Source organism: Chinchilla lanigera, unplaced genomic scaffold (genome assembly GCF_000276665.1).
Source record: "Chinchilla lanigera isolate Chin_1 unplaced genomic scaffold, ChiLan1.0 scaffold00008, whole genome shotgun sequence".
NCBI classification, from domain to species: Eukaryota; Metazoa; Chordata; class Mammalia; order Rodentia; family Chinchillidae; genus Chinchilla; species Chinchilla lanigera.
In genome coordinates, this window is record NW_004955409.1 from 4,602,512 (window position 1) to 4,625,400 (window position 22,889).

General features: G+C 37.1%; 1 protein-coding gene across 3 annotated transcripts in view; it reads left to right on the forward strand.

The window, feature by feature from the left end:
* Positions 1–22,889, forward strand: part of Fam227b (family with sequence similarity 227, member B) — a 200,449-nt gene that overhangs the window by 33,950 nt on the left and 143,610 nt on the right. For all 3 annotated transcript variants that reach the window (XM_005376688.1, XM_013510294.1, XM_005376689.2), the window contains exons 8-11: positions 218–316; positions 2,752–2,853; positions 6,230–6,356; positions 9,228–9,365. In XM_005376688.1, the coding sequence (XP_005376745.1) occupies positions 218–316; positions 2,752–2,853; positions 6,230–6,356; positions 9,228–9,365 (466 nt within the window). The remainder of the gene's footprint in view (positions 1–217; positions 317–2,751; positions 2,854–6,229; positions 6,357–9,227; positions 9,366–22,889) is intronic.

Here is a 22,889-nt window from a genome sequence, read left to right on the forward strand (position 1 = left end):
AAATAAAATATATCCTTAAAATTAATTTCACCTTTTACTTTTTAATATATCTGCTAGAAAATTTGGTAATATATATATATATATGACTGATGCTAAATATTATTGAACAATAATGATTTGCAGCCATTAAATACATATTCTTTATAAGGTATATTTGTATTAACATGTACTATGATATATTGAAATTTGATATCCATGTATTCTCTTTTTTCCACAGGAAAGAGTTCTTAGGATTTGGAAAATGCATTTCCTCTCAGAAGCCTCCATTGCTCTTTTGCATGACTGCTTTTGGTGGTGGTTTCTCCATAAATTTAAGGTAAATGATATTTTTTACACTTTTCTCATGAGTTGACTTGTAGCACACTTAATTTTTCAGTAGAGGTTCACACTAAAATTTTTTTTCCTGGATATTTTCTCAGAGATTCACTTTTACATGTTAAAAATTTTGTCTAATGTCTCCTTTTTCACAGGAGTTAAGACTTTATTATGGATTTCCAAGTTCCAAATCTTCATTAGTCAGAAAAAGATTAATGAAATCAAACACTGTAGTGAATAATAAAGTTGTATCTTTACATAAGTATGTGATGGTAACACTAAACAAAGCCTGCTGCAAATCAGCAACACTGGAGAAGGTTCAATTTGGAAAAAAGTACAGATCAAATAGAGAAAAGGTCTTGTCATGATTCAGAAAGGTGAACTTTTTAGCTAGGATTAAAAAGATAAAGGAGGGGATGAATCTGAAAAACAATAAGAGAATGGAAATGCGTAGTACATGAGATAGTATTTGACTAGAAGAATTTCAGTAAGGATATTGAATACTTTTAATGTTTTAAAAACTTGCCCATGGCTCCCCAAAAAGAAATAAGTAGCTGGAAAGTGCATCATGCCAAATCATACAATAGCAAAAACTCCATAACCCACGAAGTCACAATATTTTTTTAAACTCATCCTACAAAGATTTAAAAGCAGTTAATATTACCAGGGATGAAGGAAGTAATCACATAACAAAGTGATCAGTTCACTAAGATGACAGAACAATCCTTAACATTTATGCACTTCATAAAATGCCTCAAAACACATTTTATAAACTCTTTTAACACTTCAGGAGAAATAGACAGATCCGTCAGTATAGTTCAAAATTTCAGGGCCTCATTCTCAGGAACTAGTAGACAATAAACAGAATTACAGAAAATCAGAAATGACACAGAAGACTTCAGCAACACTGGCGAGCAGCTTGACCTCACATTTCTGAGGCATCCGTTCTGTCTTAATATGTTCTGTGTTGCTAAAACAAAACACTACAGAATAGGTAGTGTATGTGAACAAATATCTGATGGGAAGTCCCAGATCCAGGGGCCAGCATCTGATAAAGGCCTTCTCGCTGAGTCTCCCATGCTGTAAAGCAGAGAGAAAGAAGGGAGTAAAGAAGAGAGGGAGATTATGAAAGAGAGGAGGTCAGCTCACTCCCATGATAATAGCAGTAATTCGGTGGTGCATCCCAAGACCCAAAAGCCTCCCATTAAGTCTTATCCCAACATCAACATGTTGGGGATCAGGTTTCCAACACATGAACTCCCACTGGGGGAGCATATTTAAACCTCAACATCTCTCAACAACAGCAGAATACATATCTTTTTCAAGTACACATTAAATATTTACCAACATACACTGTATTCTAAACTAGGAAAACATCCTAATAAGTTTCTAATAATTCAAGCCATACTCATGCAAAGTATGTGTTCAGACAAAATGGTGGTAATGGTTAATCTTGCCTGTGAATTTGCTCAGCTTGGGAGCTACTTAGGAGGTTAGTAAAGCACATTTGTAGGTATGTATGGGTGGGTCACAAGGGTTTGACCTTGGGAACTATATCTAGTCTCTGCCCCTCTCCCCTCTGGATATTATCCTGCTCCCTGTTTCCCAGATGCCATGAATGGAACAGCTTTCTTTTTGTTACTATGATGTTTCTACCTTGGAACCAGCTGATCATGGACTGGAACCTCTGAAACCATGAGCAGAATGAACTTCTCCTCCTTTAAGTTGCAGGGGTCAAGTGTTTTGTCCCAGCAACAGGAAAGCTGACCAATACAGTGGCATTGCATTATAAATGAAAAGGTGGGAGATATATGGAGAAATCTCTATCTAGAACTAGCACACTTATAATAATGACATGTCAAATGAGAAATTATTTGGAACTGAATGAAAATGAAAACACAAACTGAAGTTTGTGGGATGTAATTGAAGCAATATTAAAAAGTTACATCAATATTAAAATGCCTGTATTTGGTGAAAAAAAGAAAAAGTTCTAAAAAACTATGATTACAGCTCCTACCTTAATGAAGTAGAAAAGAACAAATGAAACCTAAAGCAGTCAGAAAAAAGGAAGTAATAATGATCAAAGTGAAAGTTAATACAAATAAAAACAGAAAACAAGAAATTTGAAAAAAAAATAATGTTCTTTGAGAATTATTCAAACAAGGTAGTGGAAGAAGAATTTGAAGTCTGTATTTTACTAAGAGTAACCGGAACAGAAATAAAACCCAAGTACACTTCGGCACTTCTTAATTGATTCAAGCCCCCAAAGGCTTAACAAAGGAGGCACACCTGTTGCCAAGCACAAATAATGTGTACCTCGGTTTCTATAACCGTCTTCATTACGTCCAGCTCTCCAACAGGAATCAAAAGACACATGAGAAATGCATGCTTCTATTTTCTATTGTAGTATTAACTTTATTGCATTTTATTTCTAAGCCTGACAGGAAAGATCAAGATCGCCTATTTGATAGAATTGCAGAAAGTTATGTGACACTTTTCATGAGCATACCTATCAGTAGAAAAGATCCATTCCTTCAGGTAAAAGCAGAAATCAACATTGTGCTGATTATATTTTTTAATTCTTAAAATTATATTTAGGATGAAAAATAATTATTCTAACACATATGGGAATATATGTTGCTTTGGGGATCAAAGGTATCAGATGTAAATAGTGGTGATATTTTAGAAGTTACGTTCTCACTATCACCTTGCAGAATATTGTATTCTGTTAACTCAGAGTCTCACAGATCCTTCTTAGTGGTGAAGGCATTCTTTTTGAAGCTATCAGTGTACTCTGTGTTTATTTTGTCTTTGTTCTGTTTTCCTACAAAATGAGCTACCATTTTCCTTTAACTTTTTAATGAATCTTTTGACCCATTTCAGTCTGACTGTGTTATACTTAAGAACTAAAAACCTGTTACACTAAAGTAGAGTGCATGAAATTATGAATCATATGCTTATTTTGCTTTTCTGTTGTTATTCTAAGTAATGAATAAGACTGATTAAAGTAATATGTAAATATTTTGTAATTTGTGAATGTTTTCATGGCTAAGGCATAGTTAAAATATCAAAATATCCTTTGTAATGAAGATATAGATAAACCTAAATCACAAATTTGACAAATGTTCAGCCTCGACCAATTTACCATCACATATGGAAAGTGTTGTAAAGGGAGCTCAGTAGTAGACTGAGAATGAAAGAGACTTGGCTTCATGTTTGAACACTAATACTAATAGCATAGGTGACCTTGATAAACCACTCAATCTCTAAAGTTCATAGCTAGGTGGTTGGTTAGAGCCATGATTCTTCAATTTTTCTCTTGTGCAGTGATGGCATTTTGAAATATAAACTAGGATTTTCTCCTCTAACGTATTATTGAAATTGGTTTTTCTTATTTTCGGGAAAAAGTTGCTTAGAAATTTTACAATTAAATTACCTAGAGGTAACATGAGCAGCTGTTACTCCTACTCACATTCTTTATGCCAGTCTGTCCTTTTGTGGATCTTGCATTAATGTGTATTAACTGAATGTGCCTGACCTCCTTACATAGTTTGGTTAAATCAATCATGCTTTAATACTGGGCCCTTAGTAAAAGGATAAGAGGCTTGTTTAATGTGAATGAAGAAGGAAATAGCAGGACCATTGCATATGCCCGTTTCTCTCATTCCTGGTCCTACTGTTATGATCCAGTGTTCTCTCTTGGGATGGTTGTGTCTTTTATTTTATGTTTGTATGTATGTTTGTATTGTGGTACTGGAGGTCAAGCCTAGGGCCTTCACACTAAGTTACACTGCAGCCTTTTTTACATGATTTTTTAAATTTGAGAAAGAGTCTCACTAAATCTCAGTGTTGCCCAGGCTGGGCTCCAACTTGAGATTCTTCTGCCTCAATTTCCCAGCGGGATGTGTCTTTTAACGGATAACGTGATTATGACATTTCTCAACTCACGACCCGACTTTTTCTGGATTTAGTATTGGCGGCTTTTTCCAAGGGGAATTTAGAAGTTGTATAAGGGGATTCAAAGCCTCATCTGAGAATCTTTTCAAAGGCACACATGTTAGTAATTGTACTCCTTGACCTGTACTCAGCCTTCTTGTAATGCTTTTTCCTGCTTGGGTTTTCAGGCCAGGCCAGCTTCCTACATGTTGTCTGTCTTCTGTAAGCTGTTTAAATAGAGACAGGGCCTCATCTCTTACTGATTCATTTACATTATGTTTAACTCATTCAAGTAAGCAAGGATTTCATTATTCTAGATTCAGCTGATTTATCTGAGGAAGAGAAAATTTTAATGTTTAAAGATAAAAATATTATCCTCACTTTTTACACATTAATATGAACCTGCAGATATTTACTGTGGTGTTTGATTCCCGTTCTTCCTGTGTACACAGTGATACTCCTTTACAAATTTTCCAAGCACATTGATGCTTTGGTCTCCTTTTCCTTTAGTCTCCACAAGGTAGAATGTTCACAAAAGACTTCAGAAATTCCTCCTGTTCAAGCTGAAGCACGTACCCATAATCTCAGCACTCTTGGAGGCTGAGGCAGGAGGCCTCAAGTTTGAACCCAGACTGTGCAACTTAGTGACTTAGTGAGACCCTGGGTGTGTTCAATCCCCAGTACCACAAAAAGAAAAAATATTTTCTTGTTATTGTTGATACAGTTTTGTAGTCCCCAAATATAGTATCTGGTCATATCTGGTAGTAGGATGTTGATGATTCAATAATGCTAAGTATGTCAGCGTATTAGAGTCCTCTCCTTTTCCACACACATCTCTGCTCCCAAAAACATGGAAGTCTTAAAAGAAACACAATTTATCAGCAGTCTGAGCACAACTGGATTAGGTAAATGTATCACTTCCTTATTGTTGCTATAACAAATTTTGAGAAATTAGTTGTTTAAAGAAGCAGAAATTAATTCCCTTAGTTATGAAGGCCAGAAGTCTAAAATGACTCTTTCAGAACTCAAACCAAGGTGTCAGCAAGGCTGTTTTCTGAGGAGGCCCCAGGAGAGAATCCACCCTTCACCACTCCTGTCTTCCGGCGCCCGCCACACCCTTTTGTTTATCAGTGTACCGGTCCAGTCTCCGCCTCTCCAGTCACACTGCCTGCCCCTCTTCTTTGCCGAATTCCTTTCAGCCTCTCTCTTCTAAGGACACTGGGATTACATTTTGAGTCCACTTGGGAATCCAAGTTAATTTGCCCCAAAGTCTTTAATCATACCTGCAAAGCCCTTTTGCCGTGGAAAGTGACATTTTCAGAATCCAGAGACTAGAACATGTTTATCTTCTGGATGATTATTCAGTCCCCCACAGTAAGCTTTCAGGACCCCTCCAGTTCTAAAATTCTGTACAATTAAGGGTTTAATGTGTGATTGTAAGTACTGATCTGAATGCAGAATACCAAAACAGTGATATAATTTTGCCTTTAATATACAATTATGATATCCATCTATTGTTTAGTCACTCCTGAGAGGAGCTTGCTTAAAAATTTGAAAGCCTGTGGGATACTAGTAGTGCCATGTATTTGGTGAGATCTGATTATGATTTTAACATTTAAACCATACTGATTACAATATGTAAGCCCAACTACACAAGCTCTGATTATTTAAAAATATTTTTGACCCATATACATTTTCTTAAAGAGGCTAAGAGTAACAAGGTTAAATGAAATAAAGGGCTAATCATGAAACTATCTTAATTGTCACTTTATCTTAAACTCAAGTTTTTTCCACAAAATGCCAGTAATTATATAGACTTGATTTTTGATTTTTTTTGTTCATGTCCCTTGTGGTTACAAAGAATAATAAAATGATTAAGTGCAAGCTATTAGAAATATATACATTTTCAAAGTAATAATTTCTCAGATAATTAAGATATATAAAATATAAATTAATCTAATATGACTCCGTTTTGTAGGTATATCCTGATTGTTTGACACAAGCTATCTATGCAACATTCTTGGAAGCATTTCCAGAATCTAGTAACCTCTTTAATGATCAATTTAAAGAAGATCTAGGAAATAACATTTTTCTTTGGTTGTCAGGTATGAATATATGACTTAAGTACTAATTATTTTGTTTCCTAAAATTATGGAATTGGAGTATTTAGTTTACTGCATTCAAAATATTGGTAGTTTTTATACACTGATATAGACATATCAATGTCTATGTTTTTAAAAAGTGCTTATTCTAAAAATGGTTATCAAGATTAACTAGTTATTAACTTTAGAAGCCAAATAATTTTATAAGCAGTGAAACTGTAGAAAACTGTATTGTCACAGAATTAAAATCAATATATATGCAGGAGTATGTATTATATGCAGAAGACAAATATTTTAAGCTGCTATGAAGAGCAGAAAAATTTTGGACAGGTCAGTGATGAGTTGAATTGTGTTCCCCTCCAAATTTATATGTTGAAATCCTGTTCCCTATTGTACCTTATAATGTGACTGCATTTGAAGATGAGACCTTTAAAGAAATAATCAAGGTTAATAAGTGAGGTCATATGGGTGGATTAAATACAGTGAGCATCTCCATGGGGGTGGGGATAGAGACAGATGTGAACAGGTGGTAAAGTCGGAGCTATCCATCATCCTGCTGCCACCACCACCAAGGAAAACAATTAGCTACCCATGAATGAAAATACTCTAGCACGGGCCCAAGACTCCAATTAGGAATCCACGGCAGCAGAGTGGAGCAAAAATAGAATAACCACAAAGAAATTATCACTGAGATATTAGCAAATATGAACTCTGGAGATGGCCAGGAATAAAGGGAGTGGAGGCACTCAGGACCAGGTGTGTGGCGGGCACCACTGTGGTCCCCGGTGCCCTGCCCCACGAAGGACCCTGACAGTCTTCGCTGTGGAGGACTTCAGAGGCCTCACAGCGGCCGCCAACTCCCTGTAGCTCCCACAGTGATTGTGCCTTAGAGTTCATCAAAAAAGACCTCAGCAGCTTGCTGCACAGAGGACTCTGGTGGTTTTTCCACAATGGATTTAACCAACAGCCAGTGCTGTGTGGATCTGCTGAAGAGAGAGATCCTGCTGTGCTCCTGCTTCATGGAAGAATCACAATTGTGCTGGCCTGGGACCACCACACCCCAGCCTCACGCAGGGACCAGATGTTGGAGCTGCTGCCTCTCTGTGCATACCTGCACTGTAGAACTTCCTGCTGTGGCAGCCGTATGCGTGCCCACATCTCATACAGCAAAGCCACCACAGTGAGCCAGCCTACATCCTGGACCTCAGAGCCGCTGCCCACTGTGAGCTCCATTATCTGGCTCTCTGGTCACTCCACACTGCCGTGGCAAGTGCATCTGCAACCCGGACTCCAGAGCAACAGCAGTCTGCAGACTGGCAGACCCTCAGGCAGACAGCCACATCTAGGCTACCAGAGCTATGGCCACAGTGGGAGTACCCAGGCCCCAAACCTCAAGGATGCTGATGCTTTGATGCTTGCAAAGTGCATTTCTCTCCTCCTAGTGCTCCAAAAGTGCCCACACCTCACATACCACTACCAGTGCTGTAGCAGGGGCACTAGCACCACTACTGTGCTCCTTCCTGGGGCCTCAGTCCCTCCGCATATAGCCGTGCCACTGTTCCCCAGACCCGGGGAACGTGTGTACCCATCCTCCAGGCCCTGGCTCCATGGCTGCTGTGCAGCAGGCACTGTGCACAAGCTACCCCGGCACCAGGAGAGATCTTCTGATGTGTGACTTCCATGGGAGAGAAAGCCGCAGCAGTCACCACCTCTGCAGAGCTAACAGCCCTCACAACTGCGGAAGACAGCAGCAACCTCAGCCACTGAGGACCGCGCAGTCCTCACCGCGCAGTGGGGCTCAGCTCCGTGGACGGGCTGCACATAGATCGGGCTGCTGGTCCCCCCCAGAGCCAGAGCACTGCGCTTCACCTCCCTGGCATTTCACAGCCCCATCAATGACATTCCTTACCCACTGAGACCAGGCTGTAACATCCGGGCTCCAGCAAATGCACAGACTTCAACACAAGGCAAAATATAAATATATACATGAATAGCTGCGATGACTGTATTGCTGATGTCTGACGGTGTACTGAAATGAACAGTTAATGCTTACAATGTTATGTTCTGATTGACTTTGCATGCTTGTGTCTGGTGGGCTGAGCAACTGATTGGAAGGTAACAATATGCAATGGAATTACAATGGTGAGCTCCTACCATCTTGTCTAGTGAAACTCTGTATTATGCTAATGTTTTATCAAAGAATTATTTTCTTATTCTCTTTAATGGTTTGAGCAGTCTTTCATTCTTACATCTGGTAATCTGAGCAATGTAGTTGAAGATAGCAATATGTAATGTGACAACCACTGTTGACTCGTATTATTTTGTCTTGAGACCCTGTATCCCTTTGAATGTTCCTGCTTTGATTTGTTTATGTTCGTGATACTCGTATGCTGCTACTGTTCTATTTTGTTTGTTTGTTTGTTTCTCATTTACTACTCTCTTCAAAATAAAAAAAAAGTGGTGATCACTGTATCTAAAGATACTTGAAAAATTCTAATTCAGTGGTGAAATCTGACAAATCAACCTCAATAAACACTGATCACTGCGAAAATATTGGCTACATTGACGAGTATATCAAAGTGTAGTAATACTGATAATAACAATACCAGCTCATGTTCTTATAATGCTTTTCCATTTACTGAACACTTTAATATACATTTGAATTAACTCTGAAGAACCCAAAAGGATTTATATAATTCTTGTTTTAAGACTGAGAGTACAGATTTTTAGAATGACTGAACAATTCAGCTAATCCTACTGAGGTTAAAGGGAACAAGAGTGGTATTTATTTGTTGGAAAGGTAAAACATGTAAATCATAAATGTTTTGACACATTAAAAATTTCTTCAGCTAAAGGTACATTTTATGTTAACAGGTCTGAAACCTCAGAAAGGCTTTTGGACCCACTGGAAGCTAGATGACCTCTCTTCAACCACCATACACGGGAGCCGGAAGGCACGTGCAAAATCAATACAGGAGAGGATCAGAAGAAGCCAAGAGCGCATATCAGCTAGTAAGTGCATTGCTCGGAAACAGCAGAAAGGGAGAAGCCGCGGCTGAGGGTGTTAGGTTGTTTATTAGTCATCACTTTCTAGCAGTTCTTTTGGTGAGGATCTTTCAATAACATTTGATTTTTAGGTTGTTATAATAGTGGTATGTGCTTCAATCCTTTCCCTATTTGCCTTTTACAGTATTTCATACTGATTTTTAGGAGCTTTGTGTTTCTGTGGACACTACAGATATTCTCACTTCTAGTGGTATTGCTAACTAGATAATAATGTGTTTTTGGTTTTTTTGGGTTTTTTTGTTTGTTTGTTTGCTTAGTTTTTTGGTTTTTTTCCGGTACTGGGAATCGAACTCATGACGTTGCGCTTGCCAGGCAGGCGCTGTGCCGCTGAGCTAAATCCCCAGCCCCTAATGTGTTTTGATAATAGGTAAGTTTAACATTTTTATTCAGAACATTTAAATTATGTTTGCTTTATAGTTTCAGCTTTGTGGCATTTTTGTCAAGACTTAACCTAGCATAAAAATACCTGCCTGCTTCTTTTTTCTTTTTCTTTATCTCTATATTTAATTTAATTCTTCAGTCCATCTGGAATTTATTTTGCTATAAAGAGTATGATTATTTTACTATATGATGTTTTCTTCTAATGGCTCATTTATTAAATCATCCACCAACAGACCACTTGAAATATCAATTTACTTGGATATATTTTTGTATTCTCTCCTGTTCCTTGAGCTACATGCCAAATTTCCATACTAGGGCTAAACTCCTTAATTACTTTTCACTGATAAGCTTTATAAGGAAAACTTACTTTTCTCCTGTTTATGCTGTATCTCCAGTGCCAAGCATAGATCTGATGCTCATTTCTATGCTCATTTCTGACCAACTAAATCCAAATCTGGGGTATCTTTTAAAGCTCCTCTTGTGATTTCAATGTGTAAGCAAAGTGAAAATCACCAGTGCACAAGGCGTCACTTTTCCAATACGTTCCTTGAGGTAGGCCAGGGAAGAAGAGGAAATAAGCTATTCCTAAACCTCTTTTTTAGTTAATTTAAGATTCTGAAATTATTTAATGCCTTAATTGCTGCTTTTTCAGACTTGGGCACTTTGAATTTAAAGAGTCACTATTCAAGCTTGATTTTCCCCACTGTTGTTTTAAAATTATCTTATGTGATTTCTATTGGTAGTAGTTACATGAAATTCTTGTTTGCTAATGTCAGTGTTAGTGATTTTCTAAGTTTTCATACATATTTGCTATTCGGGGGTCTTTTTTAGCATTTGGAGCAGAAGGAGAGGTTATCCACTACCTTGACCTACTTTTACACATCTATTTTTACTTCTGACCCTTATATGTGAATTAGTACTTGAGCAAATACAAAATTAACACATCTTAGGGACTTTTAATTTTTATTAAAATGTAACTTGCAGGAAAGTGATACGATAACATAAGGAACTCTCGTGTATACTTTACTCAACACTTACTTGCATTTTGTCCCACTTTTATAATTTTCTCTCTTCTTTTTTTCATATCTGTATTAAAGCTATGATTTTCCTAAGCAATCATTTAGCTATTCTCTACAAATTTAGATATAATACATTTTATCATTTAATTCAAAATATTTTCTACTTTCCATAACTTCTACTTCAACCTAGAGGTTATTTAGACGAATGTTGTGTAATTTCCGAATATTTGGGGATCTTATCTGGATAGTTTATAATTATATTGATTTCTAATTTTAAAGCCATTATGTTTCAAGAACATGCACTGTACAGCCTTCTGCAACTTATCTGTACTGAGAATCATTTTACAGTCCAGCACGTAGTCTATGAGGGTGACCATCCCCTGTGTCTTGTTAAGGATGCATATCTGCAGTTGTTTTATAAATCTCAACTCAAAAAGTGTTTTGAAAGTGCTATTCAAATCTGTATCAAGGGTCTGCAGACTGTAGCCTGTCGGTCCTATCTGGCCTGTAGCATGTCTGTGCACATCCTATGAGCTTAGAATTGTTTTTATATATCTTAAGCATTGTGAAACAAAGAATATGCCCCAGTGACTATGTGGGACCTGAATGTCTTAAAATACTGTCTGGCCCCTTACAGGAAAAGTTTGCTAACCCTAGTTCCGTGTCTTTTCTTATATTTCACTTAGTCATTCTGTTACTGGGAGAGAATTTAAAACTATCATTGTGGAATTATCTAGTTCTCCTTGTAATTCTGTTGTTTTTGCTTTATGCATTTTAAGTTATTAGACAAATACACATGTAATATGAAACTTTTCCTTTAATCATTACATATGCTCCCTTTTTATCTGTGGAATTCTCCTCTCCTTGAGTTCTTTTTTGTCAGATCTTAAATGGCCACTTGAGATTTCTTATGCTTATGGTTTTCATGGTGTGTCTTTTCCCATCATTTTATTTACACCCAGTTTGCATCTTTCTATTTAGTGTGTACTTCTTGCAAACAGTCTTGACTGAGTCTTGTTTTTATTCTGACAGTATATTGATTATCACTGGAGGGATATTTTATTTTTTATACTTAATATTAAGTATATTCAATATTTAGTATTTTATTTTAATTCCTCTATTAAGTGTTTACCTATAGGTATCTTTGAAGCTGTTTCAATGATTACAAATTGCATCCTTAAATTATCAGAATATTACCTAGCTAACATGCTCCTGTTTCACTTAAAACGTAGGAACTTGGACAACACAGTCACCTGTACTCCCCGATCTTTTCGCTGTTGTGTCATAGATGCCTCTTAGATCCAAATGAGTCGCCGTCTCACATCACGTACTGCTGTGATCTTCATTTTAAATAATTGCATGGCTTTTTCACTTTTACCAAGGTCTAATTGATATATAAACTGCATATACTTAAAGTTAGAACTTAATGAGTTCTGACATATGTATAAAGAAGCAAGTAAAAAAAAATCACAACTTCTAAGATGAGAAACATACAGTATCTGTCGCTTTCAAAAGTCCTCATGGTTCTTTTTAAAATTTCCTCCCTCCTAGCTAATCTCAAGGTGATCAGTCACGTGATTTTTGTCACTATAATTAGTTTGCATTGTCTAGAGTTTCGTATAGAATCACACAATGTGTGCTTTTGGGGGGCAGACATTTTCTCCATGTAATTATTTTGAGATTCATTCGTTACTGCATGTGGTAATAGTCTGCTCCTTTGTACTGCTAAGGAGTGGTTCATAGAAAGAACACAAACCTGCTGTGTTCCAGGATTTAGCTATTAGCAATAAGGCTCTTGTAAATATTCAGTACAAGTCTCTCTATAGACACAGTGTTTTCGTTCCACTTATTAAATACCTGTTAGTGGAATGGCTGAGTGATATGGTCCAAGACCGTACAACATTCTAAGAAATGGCAAATCTCATCCAAAACTTCACCTTCCTTCCGGGATACAAGTCACTCCACTTCCTCACTAACATTTGGCATAGTCAGTTTGAGCCATTCTTCCCAACCCAGCAGGACCACTGGGTTCTACTTAGATTTTCATTCCTTCCACTGTATACTGAAAATTTATTTTAGACAAAAACCTGAGGTAACAGAAGAGCACTGTCCTGTGCTGCCGGTGGTTCAACCTCGTGAAAACCACTGTTTTGGGTTTTTTGTTCAGTGTTTTTAGTGACGACAGAAGAGAAAATCCAGCCCCCATTACTTCATCATAGCTAAAAGTCGAAGTGACTAGAAGACTTAAAAATAATCTTCTGTATTTGTTCACGTATTTACCATTCCTGTCTCTTTGTTCCTAAGTGTAAATCAGAGTGTCCATCTGATGTCATTTCTCTTCAGTTTGAAATATACTGCCTCTTGACAGTTCTAATAGCTCAGGTCTGCTAGGGATGACTTTACTCATCTGTGCATTTCAAAATATTTGCATGTACCTTTCTTTTTGAAGGACATTTTTGTTGGATATTGAAATCTAGGTTTACTATTTATTTTTTTCCGGCAAGATAATTCATTCTCTCTCTCTCTGCCTCTGTCTCTCTCTCTCTCTCTGTCTGTCTGTCTGTCTGTCTGTCTGTCTCTCTCTCTCTCTCTCTCTCTCTCTCTCTCTTTCTTTCTCTCTCTCCCCTTTGCAGTGCTGGGGATTGAGTCCAGGAATACTCTACCACTGAGCTACATTCCTAGCCCCTTTTTTTGGAAGCACAATCCCACTAACCCGCTCAGTCTGGCCTCTAACTTGTGGTCTTCCTGCCTCCATCTCCCAAGTGGCCAGGATTACAAGTGCACACCACAGCACCCAACCTGATGTGTATTATTTCTAATAAGAATTCAAAACATTGTTCCACTGTGATCTAAGGTCATCAGATTTCACCTATAAAAGCCAGATGGTAAATATTTTAATCCTTGTTGGATATGTATGGTTTCTGGGATGTAGTAGCTTTTTACAATTCTAATATGAAAATTATTCTTAGGTTGCAAACTACATGAAAAGTACATTGCAGGATGGGTTGAATCTGAAGGCTGTAGTTTTCTGATCCCTGTTCTATATAATGTGACTTTTTTTAATCTCTGTAAGTAATGCTAAGATTTTTTTTTCTGTATTTTAGGTGTTGAATGATTTATTTGGTATGTGCTGATATACTATGTATGTTCTTTAACCTGTGGTTTGGTGCTTTTGACCAGACTGGAGAAATTTCCCTATCATTTACTCCAGTGTATCATTCTGTTCTGTTCTTTTTCCTCTGGGACTTCAGTTGAACATATATTGCTTAGTATTGTCAAACTTATGAGAACTTTGGTTTTTTCTTTCTATGTTCCATAGATGGTCTCAAACTCCAAACAGTGTGTCTTTGGTGGCAGTCGCCCTCAGAAATCTCCATGTAGCACTTTTAGCTCCAGTTGTGTCCTTCCACTTGCATTATGCCTTCCCACACCACTTAGGAAGAACTCATGCACCACTGATTCGTTGTTGGACCAGGCATGTAATGTGCAGATTTGGAGCTTTCTCCTCCTCACACTTTCCTTTCCACAGTTCCCATCACCCTTCAGTGTTCAATCCTTTCACAGGGCTGTGGTTCACTCCCCAAGCCAGTACTAGTTCTGGCTGTGTGTGAGTTCCATCCCCCACGCTATGTGGCTCAGTACTAGCATCACCCACAAACCTGCGGCCTCTGCTCCTACGTCTTACTGGTTCCACGTCCCTCCAGTTTCTGCCTGCTGTGATCTTCTCCCGACACTTTCTGGTGGCTGCATTTTTAAAGAATGTTTTCCCAGAATTTATTATTTTTATTTTTACCAATGGGAGAGTCCATCTGATGTAAATTAAATATTTTACTCAAATATTTGTTTTACTTTTCAATTTAAATATCAAATGCTCAAATCACACTTCTCCTAAAGCTATCACCATCTGTTATTCAATCTAGTAGAGGAGTCTAAAACCAACCTGCTTTCTTCTTCCGTTACAATTGACTTCTGGAATTTTACCTGTGCTTTTAGTTTTTTAGGTTCAGGTGTTTCTAAGATTTTTCAAATTGAAAAATCTGTCCTTAAAATTGAAAATTAGCACTAGAATATGTCTTGATATTAGTTACAATTTTCATAACTGTTTTCAAATACTAAAATGTCATTAGAACTTTGGATCTCTCCAAACCTGCTACAGGTCTTGGCCAAGCATTTTAAGTGAGCCGTACAAACCTACATGGCCAGATTGAAGCAGGAGGGAAAGCACCACTGTCTGTGCAGAAACCTCTGCCTTGCCATGGGAGGGTACTCACTGACACGGGAGAAATCAAATCTCCGGGAAAGTCCTGCTATCCTGCTCTTACTTATTATGTAGTGACAGGCTAATGGGGTCTTCTGCTGACACTTAGCATTGAATACAAGTAAGTGAAAAAGGAAAACAAGAACAAGGTTGCTACGACCCACTCACTTGGTAAATGATTGTATAGAGCCCAGCGAGTTAGGCTAAAAGAGAACTCAAGTCTTGGAAAGGCCCACGGTCTTCTACATCATGTGTTAGCCCTGCAAGGGTTTGCTGTTCTACAGGCAGGCTGGACTGTGGCAGCAAGGTGACCTTGAGGGGGAAATTTCTCACCGGGTTCTGCTTCCAGGTCAGCTCCTCCCAGTGGGGATGTGGGTCTGTCAGGACTTCTTCTGTGTCCGGTCCCATCCTGTGGTGAAGTGCATTTATTGTCAGACTTTATAGTTTGACCTTGTTTCACAGATTTCAGATATTCTGTCAATTTTTATAGTATTTACTTTCTGGCGCCATTTATATAATTTATAGATATTGTAGTAATAGTTAAAAACTAAATTGAAAGTACCTGCATTTCCTCCACCACCTTACATAGGGGTCTCCTTTCAGATTTGTTTATGTTGGATTTTATTCAAATATGCAGGAAAGTATGAAAAATTGTATTTCCCATATATAACAAATACATGGAATCTTTGCTCTTCTAGCCTTGTATTTACAGATCAGTTCTATCATTCCTAAATCCATTCCTCTTTCCCCAGCTGATTATACTAAAATTGGAGGTCAACTTTTCTTCCTGTAATATATAATACAGTTTTTTTGTGTTTTGTGTAAATAATTCTATGAAACTATTTTTGTTTTTCACTGAAAATTATCTAGTGAGACATATTGATTTAGTCCGACCTTCCTGCTTTATATTTAACAGCTAATATTCAATAATTAAGAATACTCTACAGATTTTGAATGACATTTGTGACCACCAAGAAAAGCTTGTAAAACTAATCCGTAGTTTGGAGAGATAGTCAAAAAGGTTTTCTCTTCTAGGAAGTACTACTTTTGATCTTTTATGTACATTATATTTGTTCCACACAATATTCTCATATTATTTTGTGATAATCCATGTCTTTTTCAGAAGGTATCATTTAATAATCTATTTTATGTGGTTTAAATTGAAGAATTGCTTTAGGTGGTGAATTATAATTCTTGCAAGGGGCTTTACATTGTATTTCTCAAGAAATGACCATGTTCATTTAAAAATAAGACATCTTTATGCTTCAAATATATTTGTTTGTCATATTAGAAATCTTGAGAAATACGTATGTACCCTAAACATATAGAAAAATGCTCTTATATTTGATTCTAAAACATGACAAGATTTTTGTGTTTCTGTGTCTGTGTGAACGAGACAAGGGGAGAGAGTTGTAGAAGTTTAACGGCTGGGTTGTTCTTTTTTTTCACTCATTGCTCAAAATCGAAATTTAACCATTTATGCTTCACATGGGAAAATCTTGAATTTGTGGCACATACTTGAGAATGTGTGTTAATTTAGTAATCTTATTTGGCAGATGGATTTTTATCTTCCTCATTTTGTAAATGAGGAAACTGTAGCTGAAGGATTGTAAAGAATTTCCCCAAGGTCGCATGCTGATAAATGCTAGAATATGAATTCAAATCCCAGAAATTTGGGGATTTAGAGTTTGAACTCCTACCCACTTCACTTTCTACCTGTTAGTCATTTTTAATTTTTTAGGCTTGTGAGTATATTAAGGCTTGATCACCATTAGGATGTGACTTGTAACTTATGAACTACTGTGGCCTTAATCCTTCATTCATGAAAAATGTAAATGAGCATTTAGATCCTTTCCTGGATTAAATTTGAAGCAGCAAGAAGGAAGGGGAGCAGATGTTAGGGGAAAGGCCTGACAGCCAACTGAGACTGCGCAGGAGTGGGGCGGGGGTGGGGCGGGGAGGTTGCTCTTTCTCACCTCCGGTGTGGATTCCTCCAGAGCTAGTGCACAGTGGTTTGGGGCCAGAGTGGTGCAGAGGCACAATGACACCAAAGTTATCAAATTTCTAAACATTTAGAAGGAGTAACTTCCATTAGAGAAGCGCGTGTCTGCTGTATAACTACGTTTGGGGTAGACTTATAGGACCGTTTTGTCATTTCAAACAGACAAAGGTTACTTACAGCTTTTTTTCTGTAAAGTTCTGCTTAAATTATGATTACTAGGAATTTGTTTTTAAAAGAAGTTTGTTCAAATCCGTATATTGCTTTATTTGAACTTTGAGACTTTCCTATTTATTCAGAGCTCTAGCCTACTTTTCACTCTGTCTTATGATTTTTATATGAGCCAGTGTTAGTGAGTTTGTCTCTCCACACAGCAATGCAGAGCTGTAGGTACTTCCGCCTTCTGGGTTCACCACACTATTGAACCCCATCATCATTTGAATTCATCCATATCAGGAGGGTAAAAGAGGGATAGGCATTCACTCCAGGCCCAGAAGAGCCCTACCTCACCGCCAGTCACATACCATTAGTGTATGTAAGACACGGTTACACATGGATGTAAGGATATCTGGCAAATAAAAACTGATGTGAAGTTGTTACACAAATTCCAGATGACATCTAAGTGTCTCTGCTACTGGCACTCAGTTATAGGGCAGTAATCCTTATTTGATACAGTACCTGTGTTATGGCCAATAATAAAATTTTAGCTGTCAAAAATTTTTGGAAATGCTTTACCCATCACTGTAGTTTACTTTTTTCCATTACTTAGACAGTTTTGATTAAATCAGTAGTGACACTACTGAAAGTGATTTTTTGATATTATATAAAGAAATGTGCCAACATTTAGATCTGCACAACTCATTGAACTGGTATTTTGTAAAACATCAATGCACAATGTTAAAAATAGTCATACATAAGTGTATTTTAATGTAACAGAGTACATATAGCCCGATGATGTAGCTTCAGATTCTGTATTGCAACCTACCACTAAGAAAACTATAACTTACCCCTCGGCACCACTATAACCTATAACCTATAACCTACCACTAAGAAGCTATAACTTCTCAAGTTTTGGTGTAGTATCAAAGAATATTCAAAATTACGAGAAAAAGTATTGTCTTAGTTTTCTCATTGCTGAGACCAAATACCCAATACCCAAAGTTAAATGAAGAAAGGCTTATTTCACCTCACAGTTTGTAAAGGGTTCACCCACAGTTGGCTGGCTTCAAGGCAGGGTGCCACGGCAGAAGGACATCTCACAGCAGGCAAGAAGCAGCAGCAGATCTGTCTTCCTTCTCTCCCTGTATATTCTATACAGGCTGTAAGCCCATTGATTGGTGCCGTCCGCCTCCAAGATGGGACTTCCATTATCCACACCCTTCATTCCAGCATCATACCCTTAACCCAGCCACCTTTGAAACTTCCCACCTGTACCACATGAGGCTTTGGGGGACATCTAGATACAAGTCATAAAAGATATTAAAGTATACCTGCTTCTAAATGAGTTCTGTTGTCCAGTGACAATTCAGGGTGAAAATAGTTAATAATGTATTCTATATCTCAAAATAAAAGAAAGACATTTGAGTATGCTCACCAAAAAGAAATGATCAAGGTTTAAAATGATTCATATATTAATTACTCTGAGTTGATTGCTATCCAGTGTGATCAACTACATACATGAATCAAAATATCATATTGTTGCTTAAAAATATGTATATTATGTGTCAATATAAAAAAATTAAAAATTAAAATTTACTCCATCTAATTACTTATCTATGTGATATTGGATTTTATATATTTTTATAGGAAATTAACAATGGTCATTATATTACATATTGTTATCTTCAGTGATGTTTGTCAGATTACCAGATGTAAGAATACAAGATTGATCAAACAATTAAAGAGAATAAAAAATAATTTTAAAAAAGATTAGAACCAATACAGAATTTCACTAATCAAGATGGTAGAAATTCAACAATAGTTGTTATATTGCATATTGTTGTCTTCAGATTAGTTGTTCAGATTACCAGACATAAGCATGCAAAATTGGTCAAAAAAATTTAAGCACTACCTGTTCCTTTCAATAAACCAATAGACATCAGCAGTACAGTTATCCCAGCTATCCATCACAAAGTCACAATAGAGGAAATGTAGACATAGACATTATAATCCAATGGTCTTCTGTTCAGCCAGACATTAAAAAGGTTTTTAAAATGTGAAACAGTATTACACATCTCAAAATTTTTTCTGAAAACCATAATTACTTTCCATAAGAGCTGTTATTTATATGAATAAGGGGTGGGCTTCTGATCATTGATATTTGATACATTAATAAACATTTAAGATTTTGCATTTTTAATTTTTAATAGAGCAAATATTAGTAGAGACAAACTCCCACATAAACAAAAGCACCTCTGTGTCTTCAGTTATTTTTACGAGTATAAAGAAGCTCTGAGGCCGGAAATCCAGAGGAGCTCTGTCCTTCAGGAAATCAGTGTGGAAAGGGTTGGCCCGCGGAATACCCTGCTTGTAGTCCAACGATGTCTGTGCTGCCTAATATGGGCTAAGCCATCCCCATGGTGAATCCCTGAATATACTACTCAGGTAATTTATTTATTGGAGCCATAAGTAATTTGGAAACTTTTCTGTAGTCTCTAACGTTTCTTTAGCTTTAGTGTATTCTACATACACATAAAAGACTTGAATGCCTTTGAGTAATTCACACAACTTCCTGAGCTGTCCTTTTCCAACTGAAAAAGAAGTGATTATAAGAGGTCATTTCTATGATACTCTTTTCTAACACTTTGTTACTCTGTGACTTCTCCCCATAGTCATGAAATAACCTTCCACAGTGGTTGGTGACTGACTGTCGAGGTAGGATTAGCAACAGAAGACTGGTGATGCAGAGTTCATGGTTTTAGAGCTCTTCTCTCTCTAGAGCTGTATATGGTGCTAGGAGGAGGGGTTGTGTGTATTAAAGTTAAATCTCTGTGCAGGAGGAAGGCAGAAGTAGGTCAAAACAACCCATGTAAAATGTGAATGTATATATACATATAGAGTATGCATATATATGCACATATATGACTTTTAAGGAATAGAATAATCCATGCTTCATGTATAGTGCTATTATATAATTGTTTCTTCTAATACAAAACATATTTAGAACATAGTTTCTTCCTCTTGACATTTGAGATGCTTACTGTCATGTGGAGTTAACTTTTTTTTCCAGAATTTTAACAAAAAGAACTCTCTGTTTTTGTTTTTAACAAAATAAACAGACAGTGGATAAAGCTTGCCTTCCAAACAAACTGGCATAATATCTCCCTTTTTAGGACTGGAATGTAAGCAGTTATAGAATTTCAGTATCTGGAATGACTCAGGATTTACAAGCCAGCTTCCCTGAACCAGCATATTGTCAGATTATTTACAAGACTAAGGTTTTAATGTTCCTTTCTCTTGTGGTACAATACCATTTAGTCTTTTAAGCTCAGATGAAGACCTTTTTTAAAAACTACTTTATACCTCTCCCCAGTTACTAAACCCAATTTTTCTTTTCACCTAAACTTTAAGGCTAAGATATGGAGAAATCTCACTATTTTTATACACTATGGTTTAAAACACAATCAATAAACAAAATCTTGACTAACATGTGACTTGTAAGTATCTAGTAGATATTACTGTACTCAGTGCTGTGCAGAAATAAAAATAATAAAGAAATATAATAGTTAATTGTACACAAGATTATTGGATGTTTAGCAGATGACATGATATAAAAATACTTTAAGTAATAGCCAGATGGGTTATGACTCGATATGTCATAAAAGGCTACTTCAATTTTAATTTGCATCTCTATCATTTTGTTGTCTTTTCACCATTAACACTGCTCAGGCGCAAAAAGAAAAGAGACCTTAAAACTAGGATATAAGGTGGTACTTTGATAATTAAGCTGGTACAATCTTCATGCTGTACTTTGTGTTACAAATCACTGAAAGAAAACTAAGAGATTTACACAGCAAACCAGTGAGGAAACCCCCAAAACACCACTGAGAGGCTCAGATGTACAAACTCGCAAGGGTGGAGCAATTTAGTCATACTGTGTTGCTACTGTTTTGGTTTTGCATGTGCAGAAAGATGATGTGAACTGAGGACAATGGACAACATAAGGGATACAAAAGTGGTAGCCCAAAGAACTGAAAGTTGGCTGTATTTTTACAGAACTATCCATATTTGGTCATTATGAATTATCTTTCTTAACAATTTAGGTAATATACTTTTAAAACCCATTTTACCTCTCTTTTTGAGACCATGCTTATCTGGAAACTTTTCATTACTAATTCAGCTTCCAAGATAATTTCCAGGAGTCAGCCGTAGGGCTCCTTACAAATGCTTCCTCCGGATATAATGGCCTGCTGATTAGTAGCCATGGTTAGAAGTGCTGGGTATCATTTTTAAAACCATGAGTCTCTAGTCCCTTATGGAATGTGCTGCTAGCATAGTGTGTTGGATGACATGAAGGTGCCATGCTATGGAGAGGTGAAATCTAAGAATTTAAATACTTCTCAGAGGTTTAATCGTCAGTTTGCACAAGCAAGGTAGTACATCTGTATATTTATTTGTAACAACCACGTTTGTGCTATGCTTAGATATAAGAATGATGCTTTGTAGTAATATGTGCTCGTTATTCTGCTGCTGAATTGGAGTCAGTTTATGCATTCATTCAGTGAGTACTTACTGAGTGCAATTAATATTTACTAAGCCCTTATTTATATTTCCTGATATTCTTGAATGTTTATACAGTGCTTTACAGATACTGCCCAATGTGCTTGGGATACAGAAGTGCACAAAACAGGCCTAACCTTTTCTTTGAAGAAAGTATGGGCTAGTGAGGAGAGGCGGACAATAACCAATAAACATAATACATTTACAGACCATGTGTAGTAGGTACATCTACCACAAATCTCCAGATTGTGGTATAAATTCTGTAGGAGAAAAAAACCCTCCGACTGAGAGGATCGCAAGGGAAACAGTCCCAACAAGATGGCCAAGTTTTCATTAGAATAAATGAGTAGGATGTGTAAGTCTAACAAAGGGCCAGGGAAAGGTTTTACTAATAAAGTCCATTTTGTAATGTGCACTTTCAAGATAACGTTGGAGCTGAAGTCAACTAGAACATTAAAAGAACAACTCTGAAACTGTAGTTCTTGGGAATACATATCTCTCTAGAACAGCTGAGTGTATTGAACCTGCTGTTCACTCTGTGTGTGTGTGTGTGTCTTTCCCACTAGGGCGGTAGAGATACTGTTTGGCAGTTGTTTCATATATGCATACTTATATTTAAGACAAGTGTAAAGTTGAGGCTAGGGCCAAAGTACAATGCCAGTTAATGCAGATGTTCCTCAATGTACGGTAACATCCTAATAACCACATCATAAGGTGAAAGGACCTTGCCAAAAATACTTGCAATATGGTACACCTAACTTACCTAACATCGCAGGTTAGTCTACCCCACTTTAAACACACCCAGAATAATTCCATTAGCCTGGTGTTGGAGAAAATCACCTAACACAAAGCCTGCTATATAAGAAGTGTTAAGTACCTCTCGTAATTTATTGAACCTCTCGCCATTTATCCAAAACATTCCAGCAGCAGGGCACATGGAGTATTGGTTGCTTACCCTCATGGTTATGTGGCTGACTAGAGCTGTGGCTGCTGCCCCCCAGCATTAGAAGCGAGGTCATACTGCACATCCTTAGCTCAGGAAAAGACCAAACTTCAAAGGGAAGTTTCTACTGAATGTCAATGATTCTTACTTA